At 42.1% G+C, this 23,710-nt stretch overlaps 1 protein-coding gene across 1 annotated transcript in view; it reads right to left on the bottom strand.

Annotated features, from left to right (window-relative positions):
• The window catches only part of ACVR2A (activin A receptor type 2A), an 83,447-nt gene extending 60,047 nt beyond the window's left edge, over positions 1 to 23,400 (bottom strand). Inside the window, exon 1 of the mRNA XM_019553946.1 lies at positions 22,178 to 23,400. Coding sequence (XP_019409491.1) covers positions 22,178 to 22,232 — 55 coding nt within the window. The 5' untranslated portion in view covers positions 22,233 to 23,400. The remainder of the gene's footprint in view (positions 1 to 22,177) is intronic.
• Positions 23,401 to 23,710: the final 310 nt, after the last annotated feature.

Genomic DNA, 23,710 nt, shown 5'->3' with positions numbered 1-23,710 from the left:
TAGGGGCAGGTCATGTCAGACCAACCTGATTGCCTTTTTTGATCAGGTCACAAAAGCATTGGATGCAGGTGTCACCATGGACATAGTCTTTGTGGACTTCAGCAAGTCCTTTGACACCGTCTCCCACCTCATCCTCATTAAAAAAACTAGGTGACTGTGGCATTGATGCCTACACAGTCAGATGGATTGCAGATTGGTTAAAGGGTCATACTCAGAGGGTGGTGGTGGATGGGTCATATTCAACCTGGGGAGAAGTGGACAGCGGAGTCCCCAGGGTTCAGTCCTTGAGCCAGTGCTGTTCAATTTATCAGAGATTTGGACAACGGGGTGAAAAGCAACCTGTTTAAATTTCCTGATGATACCAAAATTTGAGGTGAGGTGAGCACACTAGTAGGGAGGGAAAGACTGCAGCAAGACCTGGATAGGTTATAAGGGTGGGCTAGCAAAAACAGGATGCACTTCAAACACCGACAAGCGCAGGGTGCTGCACTTGGGCAGTAGTAACCAGCAGCACACTTATAAGATGGGAAACTCCCTTCTTGAGAGCATGGAGGTAAAAAGGGATCTTAGAGTCATTACTGACTCCAAGATGAACATGTGCTGACAATGTGAGGTCACAGTTGGCTGGGCTAACTGGACCTTGTCGTGAATCCAGAGGTGCATCTCAAGTAGGGCCAAGGAGGTGATCCTCCCCCTCTATGCAACACTGGTCAGGCCACAGCTGGAGTACTGTGTCCAGTTCTGTGCGCCCCACTTCAGGAAAAGTGTGGACAACATTGAGAGGGTCCAGAGGAGGGCCGCCCACATGTTCGGGGGACAACAGGGCAGACCCTACAATGAGAGACCGCGGGACCTGAACCTGTTCAGCCTTCACGAGAGAAGGCTGAGGGGGGACCTGGTGACTGTCTATAAACTCACTAGGGGGGACCAGAAGGGTTTGGGAGAGACCTTCTTTCCCCTAGTGCTCCCTGGCGTAACAAGGAGCAACAGCCATAAGTTGTTGGAGAGTAGGTTTAGATTAGACATCCATAAGAACTACTTCACAGTTAGGGCAGCTAGGATCTGGAACCAACTTCCAAGGGAAGTAGTGCTGGCTCCTACCCTGGGGGTCTTTAAGAAGAGGCTTGATGACTACCTGGCTGGAGTCATTTGAGCCCAGTTTCTCCTGCCCAGGCAGGGGGTTGGACTTGAAGATCTACAAGGTCCCTTCCAACCCTACTTCTATGAATTCTTTTCACCTTCCAGAAAAGAAAGTATGCATCTTATTTAGGAGTATGCAGTAGGCAAGAAAATACAGGTTATTTCTTAGAATAAAAAGCAAATTCAAAAGAGAAATGCTTTCTCAGTCTATCTTGGTTTCCACTCACTTCTATCTGTCTGCTATGTAAGTAGAATAGTGGCCTCAGCAATAAATTCCCTCAAGCAGTGATTTTCAGCTAGGGTCCTGCCAGATTCTCTAAAAGATCCAGCACAGCCTGCAGAGATAAATGGATACACTAAGCAGATAAACGCAGGCTCAGACTTGTCCTTCTCTAGCCAATCCACCACAACCACTACCCAACCTGCCTGTAGCAAGATAAACACTAATATAAATTAGCTTTTGAAACTGGGTGCCACTCAGTTCTCAAGGCACTTCTTCATAAATTTGTGTCCAATGAGGTCGAGACCTACCTGTCTACAATCTTAGTTGACAGCCCTTCCCCCTCACCCCATCCTCTTCTGAGGATATCCATATGTTAATTTATCTTTAACAAGAGGCAGGTGTAGAAAGGTTAACAGGTCCAAAATGAGATCAGGAAAAAAGACACAGTACAATATTTCAACACACCATTCTGCAGCAGCATCTGCTTTTAGCATCAGGCTACTTTAAAATCAGCTTCAAACAATATTTTCAGGAAGATTTTTACCAGGAGCTTTTCCTTTTAACATCACTGTCGTTTTTCTCCTTGCCATTTGAGACAATATGACACATTCTCTGTCTGCTGACCTCATGCATTATGTTTCTATCCTTACTTTCTTCAAACTCATTATTTCTCTAAAGCAGAAAACCTCAGTGCATTCAGATCTTTAAAACCCTGATACACTCCTTGGTTTTGACTTTGGCATCACTGGAAACAATTTCATCCCCATATCTTTTCTTCTCATTTCTTGTTGTAGCATCAACTTGTGCCTAGTCATGCATTTCTTGGACCCTCAAATCTTTGCAGGCTTTGTGTGTGTAACAAGTGCAAGACTGGCTCTCTTATAATGCAAAATCCTTAACTACAGGGTGTTACCATCTCTGCTTTGCACAGCACTGCACTCACATTAAGTGCTACACAAATAATGAAGTGTATGTAGTTGCCTGTCTTACAGGCCATGCAAGTGGAAGACATCTATTTTTTAAACTCAGTTCTACTGTAAGGCCAGGTGGGAAAACCTAATATTTCATCTAAGCACCAAGATCAAAATGGTTTTTCTAAGACATCTTTCAACTCATTCCGTAACTGACTGAGCAAAAACATGCTTAAACATAGGACTAGAGACAGCCATTCAAAAAGCCCAAGCCTCAATTGAGTCAATCTTTACAGGTTAATCTAACCTGCAGAAATTAAACTGATTTGCAAGTGGACAGACATTCACTTTTGATTCAGGAAATGCAGGCACATGCCTGCAGTGTCTCAGGCTAGAAGTTGGTCAGTGCTAGTGAGCCCTTCCTTCCCTTCCAGTGCAAAGAGAAGGGACGTGGCCAAGCCCTGGAAGGATGCTCTGAATAGGGAGGGGTTTAAGCCCCCACCCTGTCCTGCACAATCCCCAGCCAGGGTGCACCTGGAGGGGGAGGGGAATGGAGCCCTGCCCAGGCTTCTCCCACTCAAGGGACTGGAATGTTGCCAGAACCCAGCCCTCAGCTAGCACTCTAAGGCAAAGAGGGTGAGGGGGACTGGTTGTATGCAGTGCATGCATCTGTTGATGCTACTGAGTTTTTCAATCTCCCTCACCCTGCTTCTTCACAGGTCCCATGAATTGCAAACCAGGCCATTTCTCACACCTCTCTCTGTCCCCTCTTGTACACTATCAGAACACAGCCTTTGAAGCAAGCCAGCAGCCACCAGGGAGACTATCAGAACACAAAGCTTATCAGTCCATCGAGAGAACAAAAAAAGTTCAAGCTCTTCATAACCAGTTTTTTCTCTTCATAACCAAGGAAGAATGGACAGACATTACCAGCTGACCTGCTGATTAATTCCAAAAGCCTTAAGTGGACACTGTCCTGTCTGCCTTTATTCCAGTGAAATTGGAGACACACAAATGGACACTTCTCAGCATTAGGTAGCATGACCATGACCAGAGGCCAGCTGGGGTCTATGCTGTGGGAGGAGGATCCCCACTTGAGCAGTTAGCAGCAAAGGGGGGGGGGGAAGGGAGGGGGGAGCCAGGAAGACACTGCTGTGCCTGCAGTCTCCACCTCTCTCAGCAAGCTGGAGGTCCAGCTAGGAAGGGGAGGGGCAAGGCCAGCCTTTCCTCTTTAGAGCAGACAGCTCAGACCGGGCCTGAAAAGTATGCTGTGATACTGGGGGACTCTGATTTAACTTAAACCATGAAGGGGTCTGGGACACAAGTTCCATAAATTGGTTTGACACAAATCCATTAAGTCTCAGTCAACATTCAACCAGGTTTATCTTAAACCAGTTTTAGCCATTTTGAAACTGGTTTATGTTCACTGAACTTCTGTTCTATTACAGGTTTAAACCAGTTTCTGATCACTTGCACACAAACCAGTTTAACTTCTATCCCTAGCCTACAGGCCCCTGACCAGAACCACCTGCCCTCGCAGTCCTTTGCTTGCCTGCCATGGAGAGCACTGGTTAGAGTGTGGGAGCAGCCAGTGCAGGGACTGCTGGGAGCCAAGACAGCAGCAATGGAGGTTCCCAGAGAAGCAGCTCTAGCTTTCACCAGTCAGCATGATGCTGGGTAGGGTCAGGTGCCAGTGCACCCTTCAAATGATCTCATGGCATCCCAGCATGCCATGGCATCCTGGTTGGAAAGAAAGAAAAAAAAATGACTGCTTTACACCTGTGCTTCTCAATAGGGCTGTGACTAAATTCCTAAGTTATGGAGTCTGACAAGGCAGAGAACCACAGCCTCATAAACTCACTTCCTACCCCATGTCAATAGCAAACAGAGAAAGTTCAGAAGAGGAAGAACATGCAAAGGAATAAACCACCAGCTTGATTCACTACTTTTTTCATAATATAAACCAAAACCTCAGAGTTTTATAAGCTAGTTTCTCTACCCCATATAGTGGTACAAACCTTCATCTATGCTCCATCTATCAATTCTAGCAAATTATTCTCCAAAGGAAAAAAAGTACAGCAGAGGTACACTGCTGCTTCATAGCAACAAAGGGTGCTCTTTGGAGGACTACAACCTTACACTAATTAAATATAAAAGTAAAAGACAGTATTTCATTTAAAGGTAAGGACTAGTTAAGTCTAACCTGACAGAGATCAGAAACAACTATAATGAATTAGTCATTAAATCTTGTAGTAGTAAAGATGTCACAGGGATTTTCATTCGCCTTATCAATAGACGGGGGGGGGGGGGAAGAGGAAAAAACTGTCAGAACAAATAAGCAGTCCTCTCCAAGGTTTTTCTAAGCTTCATTTGTGATGGAAAAAGCTCTCAAGTAGTCTCACTGTGAACAAACCATAGGCAGAAGTTTGAAAACTTGAGTTAAATCTCAGAATCTAACCTCTGTAAAAGGGGAGACAACAAGACCAGAAACAACTAAAGGCACAAGGGTCAAAGTGTAGTAAATTAAAATGAATTAATATCAGCATTACTGCCTAATGCTTGCCTACAGGAATAAATTGCCTTAGTTTACAAACACTTTAAGTTACAAAAAAGAGGGAAAAAAAAGGTTTTGCAAAAAAATGTGCATTCAGAAAATGAAATAGTACAATAATAAAAAATGGCAGTGAACAGCACTGGATAAAAAGACATTGTTTTGCTTTAAAATATTCTGTCCTAAGTTTCCATATGCCCTGTTCATTTTCAAAACCTCCTAAGAGAACACAAGTATTTTAAGTCCAAAATTTACCTTGTAAAACTTGGCAGTTCAAAAAAATGCCTTCTTAGATGTTATGTACCTAATCCTGCTGCAATTACAATCTCCAAAAAAGTAGATGGAGACACAGTGGGAAGAAGAAAGAAATTTTAATATTAAAGTCTTCAACAGCACTTTGCCACTGATTTGGCTTGGGCAGGGGAAGGAGGAAGGGAAGTAACCCACACTAGAATTGGGATACTTCATTGTGAGAGAAGCTTCATGTCTGTAGAAGAACTATATATAAAGTTTTTCCTTATTTCACTTGCCAAGGTCAGAGTTGTTTTCCTCCTACCACAAATGATACTCATATACATTTCTACACACTGATTTCAATGTTCATAAGGTCATCCACTACTACATGAAAACCATAACCCTCAAAATAAAATAACTTCCCCATTCATCTTTTTTATTTTAAAGCCACATGCAAATAATGGTCAAGTGGTCCACTGCTCTTAAGATTCAACATTTTGCTATCGCATGTCAATATCTAGCAACTGAACTTCCAGCATTTTCAGTTTTTACAAACAGAAAAGCAGATTATTTCCACCCAAGCCCTTAACTGTGCTTAATATAAGTTTACCAAATAGATTACATTTTCACATACAGCCCAAGGGAATACATTCTGCTGGACAGAAGCAGTAGGAAGTCTAGAAAGATAAATAAGCAATCCAATTTTACTCATGTCCACTGTTAGAAGACAAGCCTCCTCTCCCCATTTTCAACTAAAAAAAACAAAACATACTGTATATGAAACTTGGATACAATCATACTTTTCAATACAAACTTCCAAAAAGGTCATATTTGTACATCAAATCAACCATCTACAAACTTAAAATTGATTTGCTCTTATATTGCCAACTCTATGCTTGAAAAGAAGCTGTGTACAGTGGCGTAACAGGCTTGGGTTGGCATCTGAGACACCCTGCAGGGGCGTAGAAGGAAAGGGGAAAAAAGGTGTTCTGCCCGCCTCCACTCTGTTGCTCTTAAAGCAATAGCAGCCTAGGACAGTTTTGGAGATCAGATATGTCTGTGCTGCTGGGGCACAGACTCTGCAGGTGTGGAGGGCAATTCCAGCATTCCTCTTAACTTGGCACCAGGGACGAGTGCTCCCTCTCACCCACCCTTAGTCCTGTCACTGCTTGTTTGCATATGCATTACACACACTCGCACCCCAGCAAAATCATCATCAACACTGAAAGATATTTTGAAAGTTGCATCCGCATCTCTGTGGTAAAAGAAAGAAAAGACTCACAGAACCAAGTGATTATGAGAAGCAAGTACTTGACAGATGTGGATTATTCAGGAGCAAGAATTAAACCTTTTCTTTAATCTTTTTGAATGAATATAGGTAAAGGTACAGCACTTCATTTACCATAACAAATGATCCTTAGGTATTATACTTCTTAAATCAGTTTGTATGGTTTTAACCACAAAACCCAGCTTTTGAAATGAGACTCAGCACAAAATTAACTATAGACAAGGGTGCCAGTTGAGTTTGAGGGAAGGGAGGAAAATCCATGGAATCACTTACTAACAGCTTGCCTACATGGAAAAAAAAAGTTGCCAGAAATGTAACTGAAGTCAGAGCACTGTAAACAAGAAAAAGGCACATTACTACTAGGTACTACTGGTACAAAAAATTACTAGATCATGACTTCGCTAGCCTGCAAAAAGGTTTTAGAATGTTTGCAGGTACTGTATTGTTGCTTTTCATTAGAAAAAAAGGTTTCTCATTTTACAACTGAAAATAAGTTTGATAACGAGCCATACATAAATCAGAGATGTCTGATACATCTTCAGATAGCTTAAAGTAGCTTTAAGCCATCATTTCACATCAAGACCAAAGGCCTCTACTATGTGGCATTTAGTTGCCCATTATCTACAACTACATCTTCCATACTAGTTTTCTCCGTAGTTAAAAAAATTAGTTTGAATGGATCCTGCCTGCACCATTTCCAAGAAGCCAGGCAGCAGCATGATCCCAATGTTTTTTTCGCCCTCTCTCTCTTTTTCTCTCCATCTTCAAGGGATTACTGCAGTGGTTTTCAACCCTGTTACATTCAAGGTACCCTTAGAAAAAGACAGCTCTTAGCTTTCACTAGTTTTTTTTTTCTGTCTGTAGAAAAATACTACAGCAAATTCTTCTGTTGCAAAGACATAACCAGGTCAGAATGATTTTGACACCATGCATTCCCCTCTGAAATCTCTGGGTTTATCCTGCAAGGATTACGTGCAAATGATTGTGGTGTTAACATTGTGTGGCACCCACAGCACACTCTGAATGGGTCTCAAGGCACCTCAGGGTGCTCTGGCACCTCAACTGAGTCAGTAAATTACAGGTTGCATCTTGACCTCATCAATGAGCTCAGACCATAACACACCCCATAATGCATACCTGATGCTACAAAACTTCAAAACTGTCATTCAAGTCAACTGAAAGAGTATTCTGGAGCATAAATGCAATCCTCAAAGTTGGCAGTAGCAGGCCATTTGAAAACTAACCATTCAATTTTACAATAGAGACCCACTCAGTTCTAAAGAAAGCTTAGATAAGGGGAGAACAAAATATGGCCTGCAGGCCGCAGCTAGCCTGCCAGCCATTCTATCTGGTCTGCAGGGCCCCTAAAAAATTTAGAGAATAAATATTTATCTGCTCCTGGCTGCCTGTAAAAGATGACAGGCGCCAGGGGCAGTAGGACCCAGGGAGAGCCCACAGCAGGACCAAGCAGCCCAGGCCCACCTCACCTCCAGCCGTTTCCCTGCCGCCACACCATGTGGCTTCCAACTGCATTACCAAACCGTGGAGCACTGGGCCACGGAGGAAAGGGGTGGAGAGAGAGGTGTATGTGTCTGTGTGATGGATTTTGCCCCTTAAAGGAAACAAACCTGGGAAATGAGGGCAGAGGGGCACCAGTAGGGCTAGGGGAGGTGCAAGACCAAGGCTCCAGAGTGAGGGGCACCAGTATAGCTGGTGGGCCTGTCAGGCTATGAGTAAGGGTCAATGGCAAGGACAGGGTACCAGCATATCAGGGCTGTTCAGTCCCACAAAGCAGCAGGGGTAGACGCACATTCTGGTGACTGAAGGGGACAGAGACAGCTCTGGCTTTCCAGGATAGAAAAACCAAACACAAAAATATATAGGTACAGTAAAATCTCCACTATCCAGCATTTAACTAACTGGAAATTCCATTAACAAGGATTTCCGGCTGGCTGGCCAGATGTGTGCATGGAGGGAGGCGTTGAATGTAACAGCAGTGTCTGCCACCACCCACTACCACATGCTGCCGCCACTGTGCAGACAACTGCTGCACACCCCACCCCAGCTCCATGTTACCTGAAAACCCCTGCTGGGGGGTTTCAGATAACCAGAATGTTTACATAACTGGTAATCCCCTTACCAGGGAGATGCAGGATAACAGATTTTACTGTATTTTGAATTAAATTTTAATGAACCTTGTCTGTCTCTTTTAATGACTGAGGCACTGGTAGTCTTCCAAATTGCTTTAAAGTTGTAAATATATCAGTAAAACATTGTATTCAACTGATACCTATATATACACACACATTATGGGTATATCTTTGATGCCTTTGCCATTTGTGTGTGTGGTAGAGTTCAAGGTTTTTTAAAAAAAAAAAATCAGAAAACTGGGGCTTTTTTTTAAAGAGAAAACTAGGATCCCTGCTGATGCATCATCCAAGTTTCACACCCATACAACAGGATAGGGATGACAACAGCCTGGTAGATGGGAAGTTTGGTTTGGCTCCTGATATCACAATCATCGAAGACATGATTTCAGAGGCATCCAAAGACAACACTGCCAGATTTTATCCATTGTTGAATATTGTCATCTATGTTTACTTTTTGGGAAATGCAGCTACCCCGGTAAGGGTAATAACTCAGTGTCCAAGGACTGCCCTCTTATTATGTACAGAGAAGCAGCTAGCTGGTTTGGGATGGATTTGTATTTTGGTTTTCACAAAGCTTATCAAGTGCAAGCATTTCATACACTCCACAGAAGCAATCAAGAGTGACCTGGAGCTTTTCAATTCAAGGGGTACACACAATACAACTGTCAATGTACTGAAGATCTCCAATGGATGTGTTGCTTATCTTGGATTTGGAACGTAACTAACTAATTGATGTTAAAGAGATTCCAGTCCATGTGATATTGGGTGCTTGACTCCAGATGGAAGCCCATCAGCAATGACATGCAGAATTGATAGAATACAGATGGAAAAGAGTGTTGGTATAATCACCCATTCTTGTTGAACTCCAGTTCTAATAGTAAAGGGGTCTGTTGCCAAGCCATTACTTAGGACGGTTGCTGGATTGTCATTGTGAAGGAGCAGGATAAAGGCAACACATTTTGGTAGGCATCCAAATTTCATCAGCATCTCTCACCAGGCCTCTACTGGTTGATTCACATGCTGCAGCCAGGTCAATAAAGGTCACGTAAATATCTTGGTGTTGCTCACAGCAATTCTCCTGCTGCTGTCTAGCAACAGAGATCGTATCTAGCCTACCTTCTAAGTGGTCTGAAAACACACTTGGGTATTTCCTCCTCAGCAAGGAAATAGAGTTGATTGAGGAGAATGCAGGTGAGGACCTTCCCAGCTACATATGAAAAACAGACATGAGGTCACTCAGACCTTCGATGCATATGCCTAGGCAGGAGTTTTGGAGGAGTGGAGGCTGCCCAGACCCTCCATCCCCACCTTTAAGCCACTGAGACATAATCCAAAGGCCAAACCGAGTCCAGATGTTTGGTGCCTCCATGGCTGGTTTTTTAAGTGTCCAAGAATTAAACTGGGGTCTCCTGTGTGGCAGACAAGAATTCTACCACTGAACCCTGCCTAGAGGGAATCCCCTGTGGTAAGTTATACCAAACCCACCCCTGACAGACTGGACTAACTTACTCTTAAAGGCCTCCAATAATAGAGATCCCACAACTTTTCAACTGCAATGGTTATCTATAACTACAGTTAGAAACGTTTTTAGTATCTAACCTAAACCTTCCTTATTGTTGTTGAAGTCTGCTAATTACCCATAAAGGCTGGGGACAGAACAGGAAACGTTTACCCTTCCCCTTTTTGCAGTACTTGACATCTCAAATCTTCTCTTATCTGAGCTAAGCAAACCTAATAAATTTCAAATGGTCACCACAGCTCATATTTTCTAGACTTCTCATCTTTTTTTGTTTTTCTATGTACTCTAACAGGGTCCAATCTTTCTTTAACCGTGGTACCCTAAACTGGACATAAAACTCCAGTCGTCCAAACAGGCTGTCCAATATAAAAAGCCTCTGATAAACTTATGAATTTGGTCAATCACCATGCCAGAGAAATGCGGCTAGTGTCATCTCTCAAGGGTTGCTAGGGCAGAATGCCCATGCATAAGAGAGATGCTTCTCTCTCTGGTGCCAAAACACTCAACCACTGCCTCCTGAGTTTTAACTTGGTTGCTCGGTACTCAAAGTCATGCCATTTCTTGTCATCATTATCTGCAGCTTTCTTTCAATAAAGTCTCTAATGCCTTGTCTAATGTTGTTTATGTATTTTGTTTTTAACAATAAAAAACTGACCATTTGTCAATAGAAAATGTGAAAGATAATCATGAAACTATTAGTGCGTGAAAGTGATGTCTCCATCAAGTTAATATGTAGAGAATTCTTGATTCTAAAACCATGGTTTACGGATCAGCCTTGCTATGTTCTCTTGGACCAAATCTAAAAAAATAATAGTATAATTCCTGGCTAATCTGCAAAGCAAAAAACTGGTCACCTTGACCGCTCTGAAATTCACTAATTATACCACGCAAATTATAGTCAATAACTTGCCCTATTCTAGTTTCAGCTTAAAGTACCTTCATAATCAAAATACTGTCAGATTTGTTATACACGTTTAATGACAATCTGGGTCAATTCTATACAGTTCTAATAGGCTTAGTGCCTTGAAACTAAGAGACATGAAAACGTAAACAAACCCCTTTGAAACTTAAAACAGATACCCACCACCTACATTTCAAAAGCATCTATATGTAATAAATGACAAACAGTGACCAAGACTACTGTAACTAGGAGACTATTACTATAATATCCCAACTGCATGTTCTATCCCAACCATGTAACTGGCCCATTAAAGCCATCACCCACAATAATCTTTGCCCCTCTTATTTCCTGGACTACCACAGCTACATTACTCTAACACTTCAAGTAAAAGACTTCTCCCACCATCACCCTTTTTAGGTTTACAGTAGCATTTCACAGTACTGAACCTAATCAATTATGCCACTTCCTCTATTGCTGTAGGTTGCTTACATAGACAGGAGAGGGCTTTTTTTCTGCCCACCGAAGCGGCAAGGTAATTCTAAAATTCATAAAAGGATAAAACGATTTGATAAAAGGATTCAGGTGTATTTAAATTATCTAATAACTTGGTCTTAAAAATGTCTATAAACATCAAAACGGATCTAAGTTTTCAAAACACAAACAAAAAGCAAACTACACATCACTACAACTACTTGAACAACCTTTATAAAGGTTCAACTTTAAACTTAACAAGATAGTAAACAAAATAGAAGAAACACTTTGAAGCAATTGGTATTTGACAAATTTCAGAGACCTTAACCAACTAGGATTCCTCAGAGGTCTGTCCTAGGTCCAGTATTGTTCAACATCTTCATTTATGATTTGAAAAACAGGACAGTGCATGCTTAGTAAACTGGTAGATGATGCCAGGTTGGGTGGAGTTGCAGACACTCTGGAAGGTAGGGCTAGTATCCAGAATGATAGGCTGGAGAAATGGTCCAAACACCAAACATGAAATTCAAGAAGGGCAAGTGTTAACTCCTGCACTTGAGAAAAAATAATTACATGCACAAATATAGACTGAGGAATGAATAACTAGGCTGCACTACTGTGGAGAAGGACCTAGGGGCGAGAGTGGACTATCAAGTAAGTATGAGGCATCAAGCATGCTCTCGCTGCAAAAAAGCCAACAGCACACTGGGTTGTATTAATATGGTGTCATGTGCAGAGTCCAGGGAAGAGATTCTTCCACTACTCAGCACTGTTAAGGCCTGACCCAGAGTACCATTTCCAGTTTTGGGTCCCATATTTCAAGAAAAATGTGAACAGAATAGAAAGAATCCAGAGAGCAACAAAAGTTTTAGGAAGAACTTGATTGTTTACTCTGAAGAGAAGACAAGAAGAAGGAGGAGGATTTGATAACAGTTTTCAAATACTCAAAGAGTGACAGAGAATGGGGAAGGACTTTTCTCAGCAGCTGTAAGGGACAGGATTAGAATCAATGATCTTAAGCTGCAGCAGAGGAAATTCAGGCTGGAAATTAGCAGGAGCTTTCTACCTACATGGGCTGTCAAGCATTGGAACAGGCTACCTAGAGAAACTATGGAATTTCCATTCCTGGAAGTTTTTAAAAGCAGTTTAGACTAGGGATGTAATTATAATTTAATAACAAAATTGTCCACTTAACCTAGTCGAATTATATTGGTTAAATGATAACACAGCAGCTCAAACATGGGTGCTGCTGGGAGCAACGCAGCTCACCTGAAACCACAGGCCAAGAGGGATGAAGCACCTATGAACAAGCAGCCAGGGAACAGGGAGGAAGCACAGGGAACTTTGTGCTACAAGGCCAGATGGTGCTGGCCTTGCTCACTACCACTACATGCAGCCCCAGGGACTCCAAGAACCTAACCCCAACCCACCACCATTCCCCCCCAAACATACCCTCCCACACACACTTCCATCCCACCCACCAAAACCTCATACCCTCTCACTGTCCCTACCCCAACCACATAACCCCATACCCATTCACACCCCCCACATCCACTCCCCAACCACATCCCCCCACATAACACCCTGCACACAATATACAAGAGTGGGGCTGTATTTTAAGTTATTGCGCAATTGCTTCTAAATACACTATGCAAACACACACAAATCAGGACAAAAAGAAATACATTTAAAAAAAAAATTAAAGTAAATTATAGTAGACAGTTGATTTTTTGTTATATGATTTGGTTTTTTTCTGCTTTCAAGATAGCAGCACCTCCCCCCCCCGGCCCCGGAGTACTACCAGGGAAAGCAGAGGGACTTCTGGTGGCAAAGGTCAGGGGTTCGAGGTAGGACTTCCAGTCCTAAGATTGCAACCAGGGGGTGGGACACCCATCACGGGACAGGGGCTGCCCTTGCAGCCCTTGACAGCCGTATACCTCACCCATACTCATTAAGCCGAATTAATTGCCTGCCCCGGAGCTAACTGCTTAACTGATGAGTCACTGGACTGCCACTGTTTTCCTCTTTAACCTCAAGTGAGGGCCCCCTTCCCCCTCATTCCTCCTTCCCTTGTACCTCCCCTACCACCTTCCAGTTTCTGCTCGAGCACCACATGGCTTCCCTTCTCCCCCTTCCCTGCCAGACTGCACCCAGTCTTGTGCTAAATAATAACTCAAAGTAACCGATTATCACTGGGCTTATCAGTTAAACAACTAATCATTTAATCTTTCACGTCCCTAGTTTGAACAGACATTAGACTAGAATGGTTTAGTCAAGGATGATCCTGTATTCAGCAGGGATTGAATGTATGTGGTCCCTTCCAGTCCTAATTTCTCATGAGCCTGTGCCACATATCTAACAATTAAAAGTTTAGGAGTGACCCTCCATAATCCCCACTGAAAAGGAAAGATCACCACAGAAATGGGTATGAAGCCTCCCTAAATACAGTAAGACATAAGTGTGCAGATAAAAATAAATAAAAACTATGTCTCTGATCTATAGTTAAAACTGCAAGAGAACAAAAGCAAAAACAAAAACTTCTTTATTTATTGAGTGATTATATTAAAAAAAACAAAAAAAAACAGCCTCCTAATCTACTGTGACTTTGATCATGCTTTACTTTTTCCATATCTAAAAAAAGAACATATATATTATCATCTGAAGTGGATAAATCTAAACCAGTGGTTTTCATCCTTTTTTTCATTTGCAAACCCCTAAAAAACCAAAGCAAACAAACAAAAAACAAAACAAAACAAAACAAACAAAAAAAAAAACTCTGAAAGGAAATGCAGACCCCTTTTGAAACTTTAAACGGAGGTGTGCACCCCTTTGAATTGTAAGTGTGTATAACCACATACTTTTCATTGATCGTAGTCATCTTTCGCGGACCCCTCAGACAATCTGTAGACACCCAGCGGTCCACGGAACACAGGTTGAAAGTCACAGATATAAAACCACAGATATAAAAACAGTTACTTTTGCAGGGGGAGCAGAGAAGAACAAAACAAGAGAAAAGGGAAAATTTGAGAGAGCAATATTTATTGAAAAGTTATGTTTCTAAGACTTAGTCAACCGCTTAATATGGTTCCACTAAGACCAAATACCATTGTCATAATTTCAAATATTTTTTTAAAATGCATGTATCATACTAAGGCCTAAATCTTTAAAAGTTTAAATTTTGATATAAAATAATATGTATAAGACAAATAACTGCATTGGAACAAAACTGCAGAGGAAGTTTTAAAGAAACTAAAACTGGAAGTTACTGGCTAAGCACCTGGAAATAAAGTTCACAAAAGTACTAAACCAGTTGCTGATGGGAGTAACCTCTTCTGCAGTGGCAAAGAGAATATTATATTATCTTTCTTTATTTCAGTTTATTCAGGAAATACTCTTGAAAGATTAGTTTATTCAAAACTGCAACACCAATTGAGAGCTGAAAAGTTGTTTTATAAGGTGCAAGAGTGTTTTACTAGTTCTAAAATCTTAAAGGACAGAAGCAAGAGTTTGATTTACAAACTACAAATAATATTTTATTTGCTCACTAGATAAATTTTGAACTCAAATTATGTTTAGTTATACGTTTATGTATCAAAAACATTTAAGGTCACTTAAATTAATAAATTTATTAAAAGCTTGAAACCTACCTGACCCATCAAGATAGGATGATACAAAGCACAGTTTTATTTATTTTCTTTAAAAATAGATCAGTCAAGATTTAATAATGAATGACTTTTCCTCAATGCAACTACACTGATGAAACGTACAAGATATTTAAAGTAAGTATAGGTACAGCATAGCCTCCTGGCTAGCTAGAACTGAACTGTGTGGAAGCTGTATGAACAATTGCAAATCTATTTTTTAATGGTTATCAACCAATAAGACACAGCATCTCTCTGGGAAAGAGTTCAGAAGTAAAATAAGAAATGGTGATTACCAATTTAAATAATAAGCCTTTGTAAGGTTTAAAACAAGGCTTTGTACTGATTTTAAGTTCGGTTTAATACATATTACTTAAAATTAATCCACGATGCTCAACTCTAAATACTGGTAAAAACGTGAAAAAGGTACAGCTTTTAGTTACTAAAAACCTTTCAAACTGACATAATGTCGGACCTCATGGAGACTACAGACAGAAAATCCCAGTGCATCTACTGCTGCATGATGAAGTCAACAAGTTTCCAGGTTGTACTGGCTTTACTCAGAACTGCGCTGGCATAAATAAAATGTAAATACATTACTTGCATGCTTGGTGCATCAGAAAATTCAGGATAGAAGGAAGCACTAATGGAAAGGATCACCTTCAAAAGGTGGTGGGAAGAAGCAAAGCATGATAATCTAGCTGTCCGTTTTTCACAAGCAAAGGGTTCTGGTATAGCTGCTAAGACACTACAGCAGTGGTCAAGCAGGGGTACTTAAAAAGGTCATAGGGGGTACACAGAATGAATGAGAAAAAAATTACTAGAGGTGCACCGATACATCAGTCCCATATCAGATCGGCACTGATACAAGGAAAAGAAGTGACAGTATCAGCAATCAGCTTTTTTGGGCTGATGTGGCCAATAATGTGGCCGATAAACACACTGTGCAGCGCCTGCCCTACTTCCTCCCTCACTGTGGGGGCCTCGAGATGCCCCCCCCCCCCTTCCCTCACAACAGACTTACCAGCCCAAACTGTTGTGGCATAACTATGATATAGTTAATGCATATATTAATAATGCATTTAATGTTAGTTTGTGTACCCTGCCTTATATCACATAATTGGTAACATTAAAAAAGAAAAACTATAGAGGGGTACATGAGCTGAAACTTTGAGACAGAAGGGATACACTTGTTAAAAAAGGTTGAACTACAGGATGCAGATGTACAAGGAGATGAAGCAGAAAAAGAAAAGGAAACAAAACACCACCAAAAAGTATCTTCTTCCTCCCAGATGGCAGATGTTACAAACTTTTTGAAAAAGTATAAATCTCTACTAACCTTGAGGTAGGTATAAAAGAAAAAATACACCTTTCCTTCTCCCAAAATACTAAGTCAATGGTAATAATCCCATTACCACCCTCTGAAGCTGAAAGAGGGCAGAAGGATAAAAAAAAAGTGACCACAGCTGTTGTCAGCTGAAAGAAGCGGTGGTATTGTGCCAGCAGAACTGTGTAGCGTAAATGAAACCTCATCCAACTGCTACCTTTTGCCACCCCATATTAACTCTACCATTGTGTCCGCTAACCAGTACTGGACCATTTATCTTGGAAACCATTAAAACTGAGTTCCAAGTCACAATGTTTTCTACAAGACTAGATTTCATATTTTGTCCTCCATCTCATTTGCCTCCCAAATATTCCACATAAAAAGCAAAAGCCATTGTTTTTACTATGTAGCTTCATGTTCAAGGAGGAAAAAAAGACACAGAAGCTCCGTAAGACTGCTCTAAAACAAAAAGCACAAAGTTCAAACAAGAGCCAATAAGTTTCAGGGAATGTTTTCATAAGGGAAACAAATATTAAAGAGATGATAAAATGATCTTTTAGAGTGAGATGGAAAAGAAAGTCATTTTAAAATATCTTAGATTTTAATAGCATCACTTATGCAGGAAGAAACTAATCCACTCTAACTTCCAAGTAAAGTAATGTTAAAACAGTTGTTTTTTTACCGTTGTCATCTGTAAGCAAACCAAGATGAAGCCCCAAGGATCTTTTTAGCAGAATGAGCAGGGATAACGCTTAGAAGCTGAAGGGAATAATTAACCCAGCTAGCATGATCAGACTGAAAGCTACTATACTAGGGGTGGGCAAAATCTGGCCTAGCAGCTGCCTTCAGAAGCTGAGGAAAGAGGACTGTGCCCACAGCTGAGGCAGGGCATTGACTAGGCAAAGCACAGATTTCTCTGCCCCTCCCCTCCCCACCCTGCTTCCTAGAGCAGGGCGGGCAATTATTTTGGGTGGAGGGCCACTTACTGAGTTTTGGCAAGCCATCAAGGGCCACATGACAGGCAGCCAGGGGCAGACAACTGTTACTTTTCTAAATTTTTTAGGGGCGCCGTAGGCTAGATAGAATGGCCTGGTGGTCCGCATTTTGCCCATGCGTCCTAGAAGCGCTTCGCCTGCACACTCTTGGCACTGTGGCTGCCAGCAACCAGGCCTGCATGGGACAGGGCACAATGCAACATGCCAAGTAGCTGTCCTGCCCATCTGTGTCTGCCGTGACGAGCCACTCGCGTCATGGCACCACTAGTAAGTCCATGCCAGCTGCAGGGAGGGGGTTCAGCTGAGGGCAGCTGCCCCAACCTTCCTGGTGCAGCGCAGCAGCAGATCATCACAGCAGGCAGGACAGTTACTAGGAGCGCTGCATCATGACCTGTCCTGTGCGGGTCCAGCTGCCAATGGCTGTGGTGCCAAGGCTGTGCAGCACCAACAGGAAGCCAGGCAGGGGGATGGACGAGTCTGCATGTTGTGTGGCCCAGCCCAGATGCAGCACAGCAAAGCAGAGCAGCATAAGTGCAGTCTTCAGCCCTCAGGCTCCCAGTGGGCCAGATAGGATATATTGGTATTTCTCCACAACACCCCCTCCTCCCTCTTGGGTGGAGAAGGGGGAATTGTTCATCAAAACTCATTAAGTGACCCTCGAGCTCAAATAATTTTCCACTGCTGTACTATACCATTCAAAGATTATAGTAGTTACTCGTTGGCAGTTGCAACATATTATAACAGTGACTTTGCTTCAAACATAGAGAAGCCATCATGTCATCACGCATCTGCAAACATGTCTTCTAAAACTCTTCCTTTTAAAAGTACATTTGTATTTATAGTAAATATATGGGAATAAAAACAAAACTAGCTACAACTGCATCCATTAAATGGTCCTAAAGCACAGTTCTGCCAGAACTGCTGTTAATGCAATTTGTAATGCCAAAATGCCCAATATGGACAACAGTTTTAAACAACTGGAAGATATGATACGGTAACTCCTCTCACAAAGTCTGTTGTACCATTTCCAAATATGACTAAAACATCAATACAAGGCTATGATAGTACTTTAATCTAATGTATAAATCATACTTATGGAGTCACAGTTATACTGGAAAATTCTGTTAAACACGATTACAAACCCTGTTATGAGCATTGCCAGAAAGCTGGTTAGGAATATTTTCCACTAGTGATGAACTTCAAAAAACAGTGCGTGGTTAGTGCTGTTTAAGCATAAAGGACCCTGTGTCACTGTTAAGTGTTTAGCTCATCTTTAAAATGTTTACTCATTTTATCACAGATAAAGAGGTGATTAGGCAGCTTCTACCACTAACCAGGGATTGCTTACAGGAAGCATATCACTAGAAACAATTCATGAGTAATACTCAGGATTAAGTAATACCAAAAGGGGGAAAAACATCCTTTTATGTTTGAACCACTCTACACACTTGTTACAAAGAATGTTTTGATTATTTTCAGCTCTTCCAGAAAAAAAAGCTCACAACTCTGCCCTAAAGTTTTAGCAGTATTTTAGATTGTTTACTATAGTGTCCTTTAGTATCTAGCAAAAGTGTTTGTATTTTCACCAAAGATGTGGTGGAGAAAAGAAGAGAAAGAGCTGAGTGACTACGTAGGAGGGACTGATGATACTGGAGAAGAATTTCTAAACTATCATTCTGTTTGCCAAAATGACTTAAGATACTCCCCACAAACTGACTGACCTGTGAGAGCTACAAAGAGAACATAATTGAGACAGCACCTCTTTGTTAGGTTTTTTTTGCATCTCAGTAACACTTAAAGTGTAAAAGGTTTAGTTTTGTTTAAATTAAACAGAAGAAATTGAAGACTTGTTTTGGTTTTTTTTTTTTTATAAAAGCTTGATGACTGGAGAAATATCAAAATGACATCATTTGTGTCAACAAAGTGAAGGCTAGAGCAATTGAGTCAAGTATTTTTTAAACAAGCAGTTCAAAACAAAAATCATTAACACTACAACTGATTATCTGGATTATAGACTATAAAACTTGGGGTGGGCCCTTCAGTAAAAGGTGAAAGAGAAGGCACCAAAATGCATATGGTTGCACATACTAGAAACTCTTTTTTCATTTTTTAAAAAGCAAAGTGTCAAAAACAGCTAACAACAAAAAAATTCAAAAAAACCCCCAAACCTTTATGTTTTAGAAATATTTTGCAATTGATCTTCAAGTTAAATGAAAAGCAGTATTTTGTAAGAGAATGTTATTTTTTTTAGTAAATAATTCATACTAAGGGATTTGTACAAAGCAATTTTAAGGCCCCATGTTAGTTCTTCCACTTTTTTCTTTTGTTTTTTAGAAGTGCATAAAACTGCCAATAGTACACACACATTTAAGCATAAAGCACATGAAAGAACATGCTGGAAACTTTCAGGCAGGATAGTTGTTTAATTATTTATCTAACATCTTACTGTCTGGAGTTTGTTCTGATGGGTACATTCCTGATTTTCCTTTTATCTAGAAGCCACTAAGTTAACATTTACTTGAAAGTGTGGAGGTAGATAGAAGAAAAGGGTGTCCATCTCTAATAAACATGGTAAATGGAATGGTATTTCTATTTCTTTGGCAGTTAATTGAGTTTGTATGGAGACAGAAAAAGCCAAGCAATCAAAAATGTTCCACATATACCCAATGTTTTAAAATGGTAATTTGTATTTAGTAATGCAAATTAGATGCTCTGTCCCAGTGCTAACTAGAAGGAAGGAGAGGGTAAAGTTTTCACTTACATAAGGAGATTTAATACCAATAGTCTGTCCATGCATAACTTTAGCAAGTGGTTGTAGACAAAGCTATTAAATTAAAATGTAATCTGATGCGAGCTGAACACATGCAAACACAGGAAACAAAACAAATTGCAACGCTAGAATTAAGTACAGAAATCCCTTCATAGTGGCCAACTTACTTGAATGAAAGAGCTTTAAGCAGAAATGCCTTTCAATCCAGATTGCTCAACTGCATTGGTGGAAGAAGTTGCATTTTCACTTCACAGTTTAAAACAGAACAAAACACGAGAAACACCAGAAACACTCATGATTGCACCATTGTGCTGGATTTTTAACTACACACATTGTGAACCATAGCAATACCATAAATCTGTAGAAAATAATACGTTACAAAATATTCATAACGTCTGGAAAACAGTGATATACAATTAATATGAACTGTATTCCATAATTTAACGAGTTAGTTTTCTGGTATTTCCATTTCCTGAGCTAGAGTAGACAAGATTAATATTTAACATCAGTTCTCTTGCTGCCAATTACAACAGTGGCCAGAAGCATGCTAGAGAAGACTGTGGTGTGGTTTAAGTTGTGACTGATTAGGTAAGCAAGATAGGTATATGAGAACTGCTCCGTTGCTGAGGCAGTAGGATGATAGTAATGAAGTGAGGAAGGAAGGAAGGAAGAAATAAAGAGGACTTGATGAGCATAAAAGTCATTTCAAAATGTCAACAAAAGAAACTCCTGAACTCAAGAACAAGTTGTTTTTAAAAAGATAATAGCTTTATTACTCAATGTTACATGCCAAACTTTCACTGAAAGACAAAAAAGGCTTCAACCACTTCCCTGAAGGCTACTGTGTTTCATTTAGGAAGGGGAAAAAAAACCCAACAAGAAAACAACTGGTATCATTTTTATCTGACATTAAAAAGTGTCCTGCTGTCTTTAATGTGTTCTTCCATTTAAACAGACATGATACTTTTGGTTAATTTCTGGCAGTGATCACCATTTCACAGCACATTCAGCCCACACAGAACTGATCAATAACATTACAGACACAAGACTAGACTATCCATTTAATAACCACAAGGAAATGTACCATTCAGCAGAATCCTACACATTAGAGTTTCAATTTAAGAACACTCTGGTATAGAAAGCAAGCCATCTACATACAGAAAATAAAATGAAAACGTGACTAGATGAAGCCAACTGGAAGAACCATAAGAGTACTAGGCAATTCCACTTTTACACACTATACTGAACAGAGGGTTAAGAAGTCACCTACATAACGGGTTGGAAATTTAAGACTGATTTCAGATCAGTTATGCTATCCAGGATTAGTAGATGAATGTGGCCTTTTGTGGGAGTGCTGAGTTCCCAGTGAGTGAAATGGTATTAAGCAATTCTTCCAACCACTGGTTGCTATGAAAAAAGTATTTTGACAAGCCTCCAGTTCTCAGACATTTTTCCCATACAATTAAGAGCAGCCATTTCAAAGTAGATTTTCAAATGTAAAGTTAAAAGAAGCACCACATATTAGACCTCAGAAAGATAAGTTTTGCAAAATATTCTATGGGGCAATTTAAAAGCCTGCCCTTGTGTACATGTGCATCTATATATCACTAGCTAATACTTTCAGAATAGTAACTATTTTTAAACACCACTACAGGACACTGAAGCTCACCACTAACTATTCCAAATAAGAGACCTACAAGAAGTTAGATATCGTCTCATCACGCATTTTCTTAAAATGTTTTAAACAAAAACATGCAACTAACCTACCATACAGTCAGTCAACTTTGAAATCAGTAGTTTGCAAAGAAAATGTACAGTTAACATAGCAACAACTGAAGAAAAAAAAAAATCACAGGCCACGTACAGTGGAAATGCTGGATGACAGAATCTCAAGGCTAATGAACACAAAAAGGCGACTGTCACTATTTTCATCCCTAGCCACTCCATCACCTCAGTTACTAAGTCAGACAGGATCGAGAGTCAGCTGAAGTTTGCAAGCTGGACTCCACAATTATCAATTTAAATGGTAGAAAAAATAAAAAGGAGTTTTGCTCACCTGAAGAACAAGAGATAAGAAAAACAGCAAACGCCAACTTGGTAGCAGCTCCCATTTTCCAAATACACTTAGAATATAGAGATGTTTCTAAGCAGCCAGGTTCCTGGGTCTTCCAAGTAGAAAATCCCCACCCCCCCCCCTTTTTTTTCTTTTTCTTTTTTACACACCAGTTATAAAGCAATCTAAAGCAACAGATGTGGAGAGGAGAGCGTTCGTAAAATAGTAAAACCGGATTTTTCTGAGAGACTGACGGCCCCTCCAGCTCTGTCTGGAGAGATCCACAGTACAGGGGGGATGTGTATATTTGGAAACGTAATTCAAAATACACGTGTCATTTGGCTTCTGTACAAAGAGTGGCAAAATGCACTTCATAAAAGCACGTTAAGAATCCATTTAGAAAAAGTTCACGGGGGAAACCGTTGACTTTGCTGTTTTGTTTTATGTAAGAGAAATAATTAACTGTCAAGAATACAGCTCCACTCCTTTTTCCCCCGTCAAGCTCCGAAAAGCATCCTGGGGAGGGCTGGGCTGCAACCAGCCAGCAGCTGTCTTCGGCTCCGCAGTGTGTAGTGCTCAGGCGAGGAGCCACCAGCGTCCGAGAAGAAAACCCCAGCGAGCCGCCGAGGCCGGCCAGCAGCCCGCCTGCCCGGTCGAGCCGCGCTACCGCGCACACGTGGGCCGTATGGAAGTTGGCTTTGAATAGCGCCGAGGGGCCCGCCGGAGCCGCCCCGGGAGCGAGGGACAAGCCGAGCAAATCCCCCCGGGCGTCCGCAGCTCCTCACTGCCTCCCTCCTGCCGTCACGTCGGCCCGCTCGCTCTCCGCTGCATGGCCGGCAGCACGATCCCCCCGAGCGCTGTGTTGGGCGCGGAGGCGGAGAAACCGGCCGGGCCGGGCCGGGCTGTGGCGGGGGCCCAGCTCCCCCGCCGGAGGAGGGGACCAGCTCCTCGCCGAGCGCCCCCGGCCGGCCCTAGCTCTGCCCGCGACTCGCGCCCAGCTCCGGCGCCGCGCTCAACCGTCTGGGCTCCCGGGCGCGACGGCGGCGCCCACCAACTTTGTCCCCGACGCCGCGGGGCCGAGGGGCTGGCGAGGGGCAGGCGCCGGCTCTAGGGCCCCCCAGGCAGGTCGGAGCGGCCCTCCGTGCCCTGCGGCGCCCCCGTGGTAATTTCATAGCTACCCATTCACTCGCGTGGTGCGGAGAACGGAGCCAAGATGGCGGTGCCCGGGCGATTGTTTTTGTTTCCTCGCCTCCTTTCCCCTCCCCCCGCCCCCAGCGCCGCGGCCTGTCGGGCGGGGCGGGCCCCAGATTGACAGGCGCGGCGTCCAATCCGCACCCTCCGCCCGCCGCCTTCTCGCGGGGGAGGGGCGGGGCAGCGCCGCACCTGAGCGCATGCGCCCCCGCCCGGCTGTGGGTGTGTGGGGCGCGCCTCGCCCTTCGCTCAGTCACGCACCGCGGGGTGCCCTGCCCCTCCCCCGCCCTCTGCCCTGAGGGGGCGGGAAGGGGCTTGGTTTGCCCCTCGCCCCCGGGGCTTTTC

Source organism: Crocodylus porosus, unplaced genomic scaffold (genome assembly GCF_001723895.1).
Source record: "Crocodylus porosus isolate Cpor-Errol unplaced genomic scaffold, CroPor_comp1, whole genome shotgun sequence".
Taxonomy (NCBI): domain Eukaryota; kingdom Metazoa; phylum Chordata; order Crocodylia; family Crocodylidae; genus Crocodylus; species Crocodylus porosus.
This window is presented reverse-complemented; position numbering and strand designations above follow the sequence as displayed.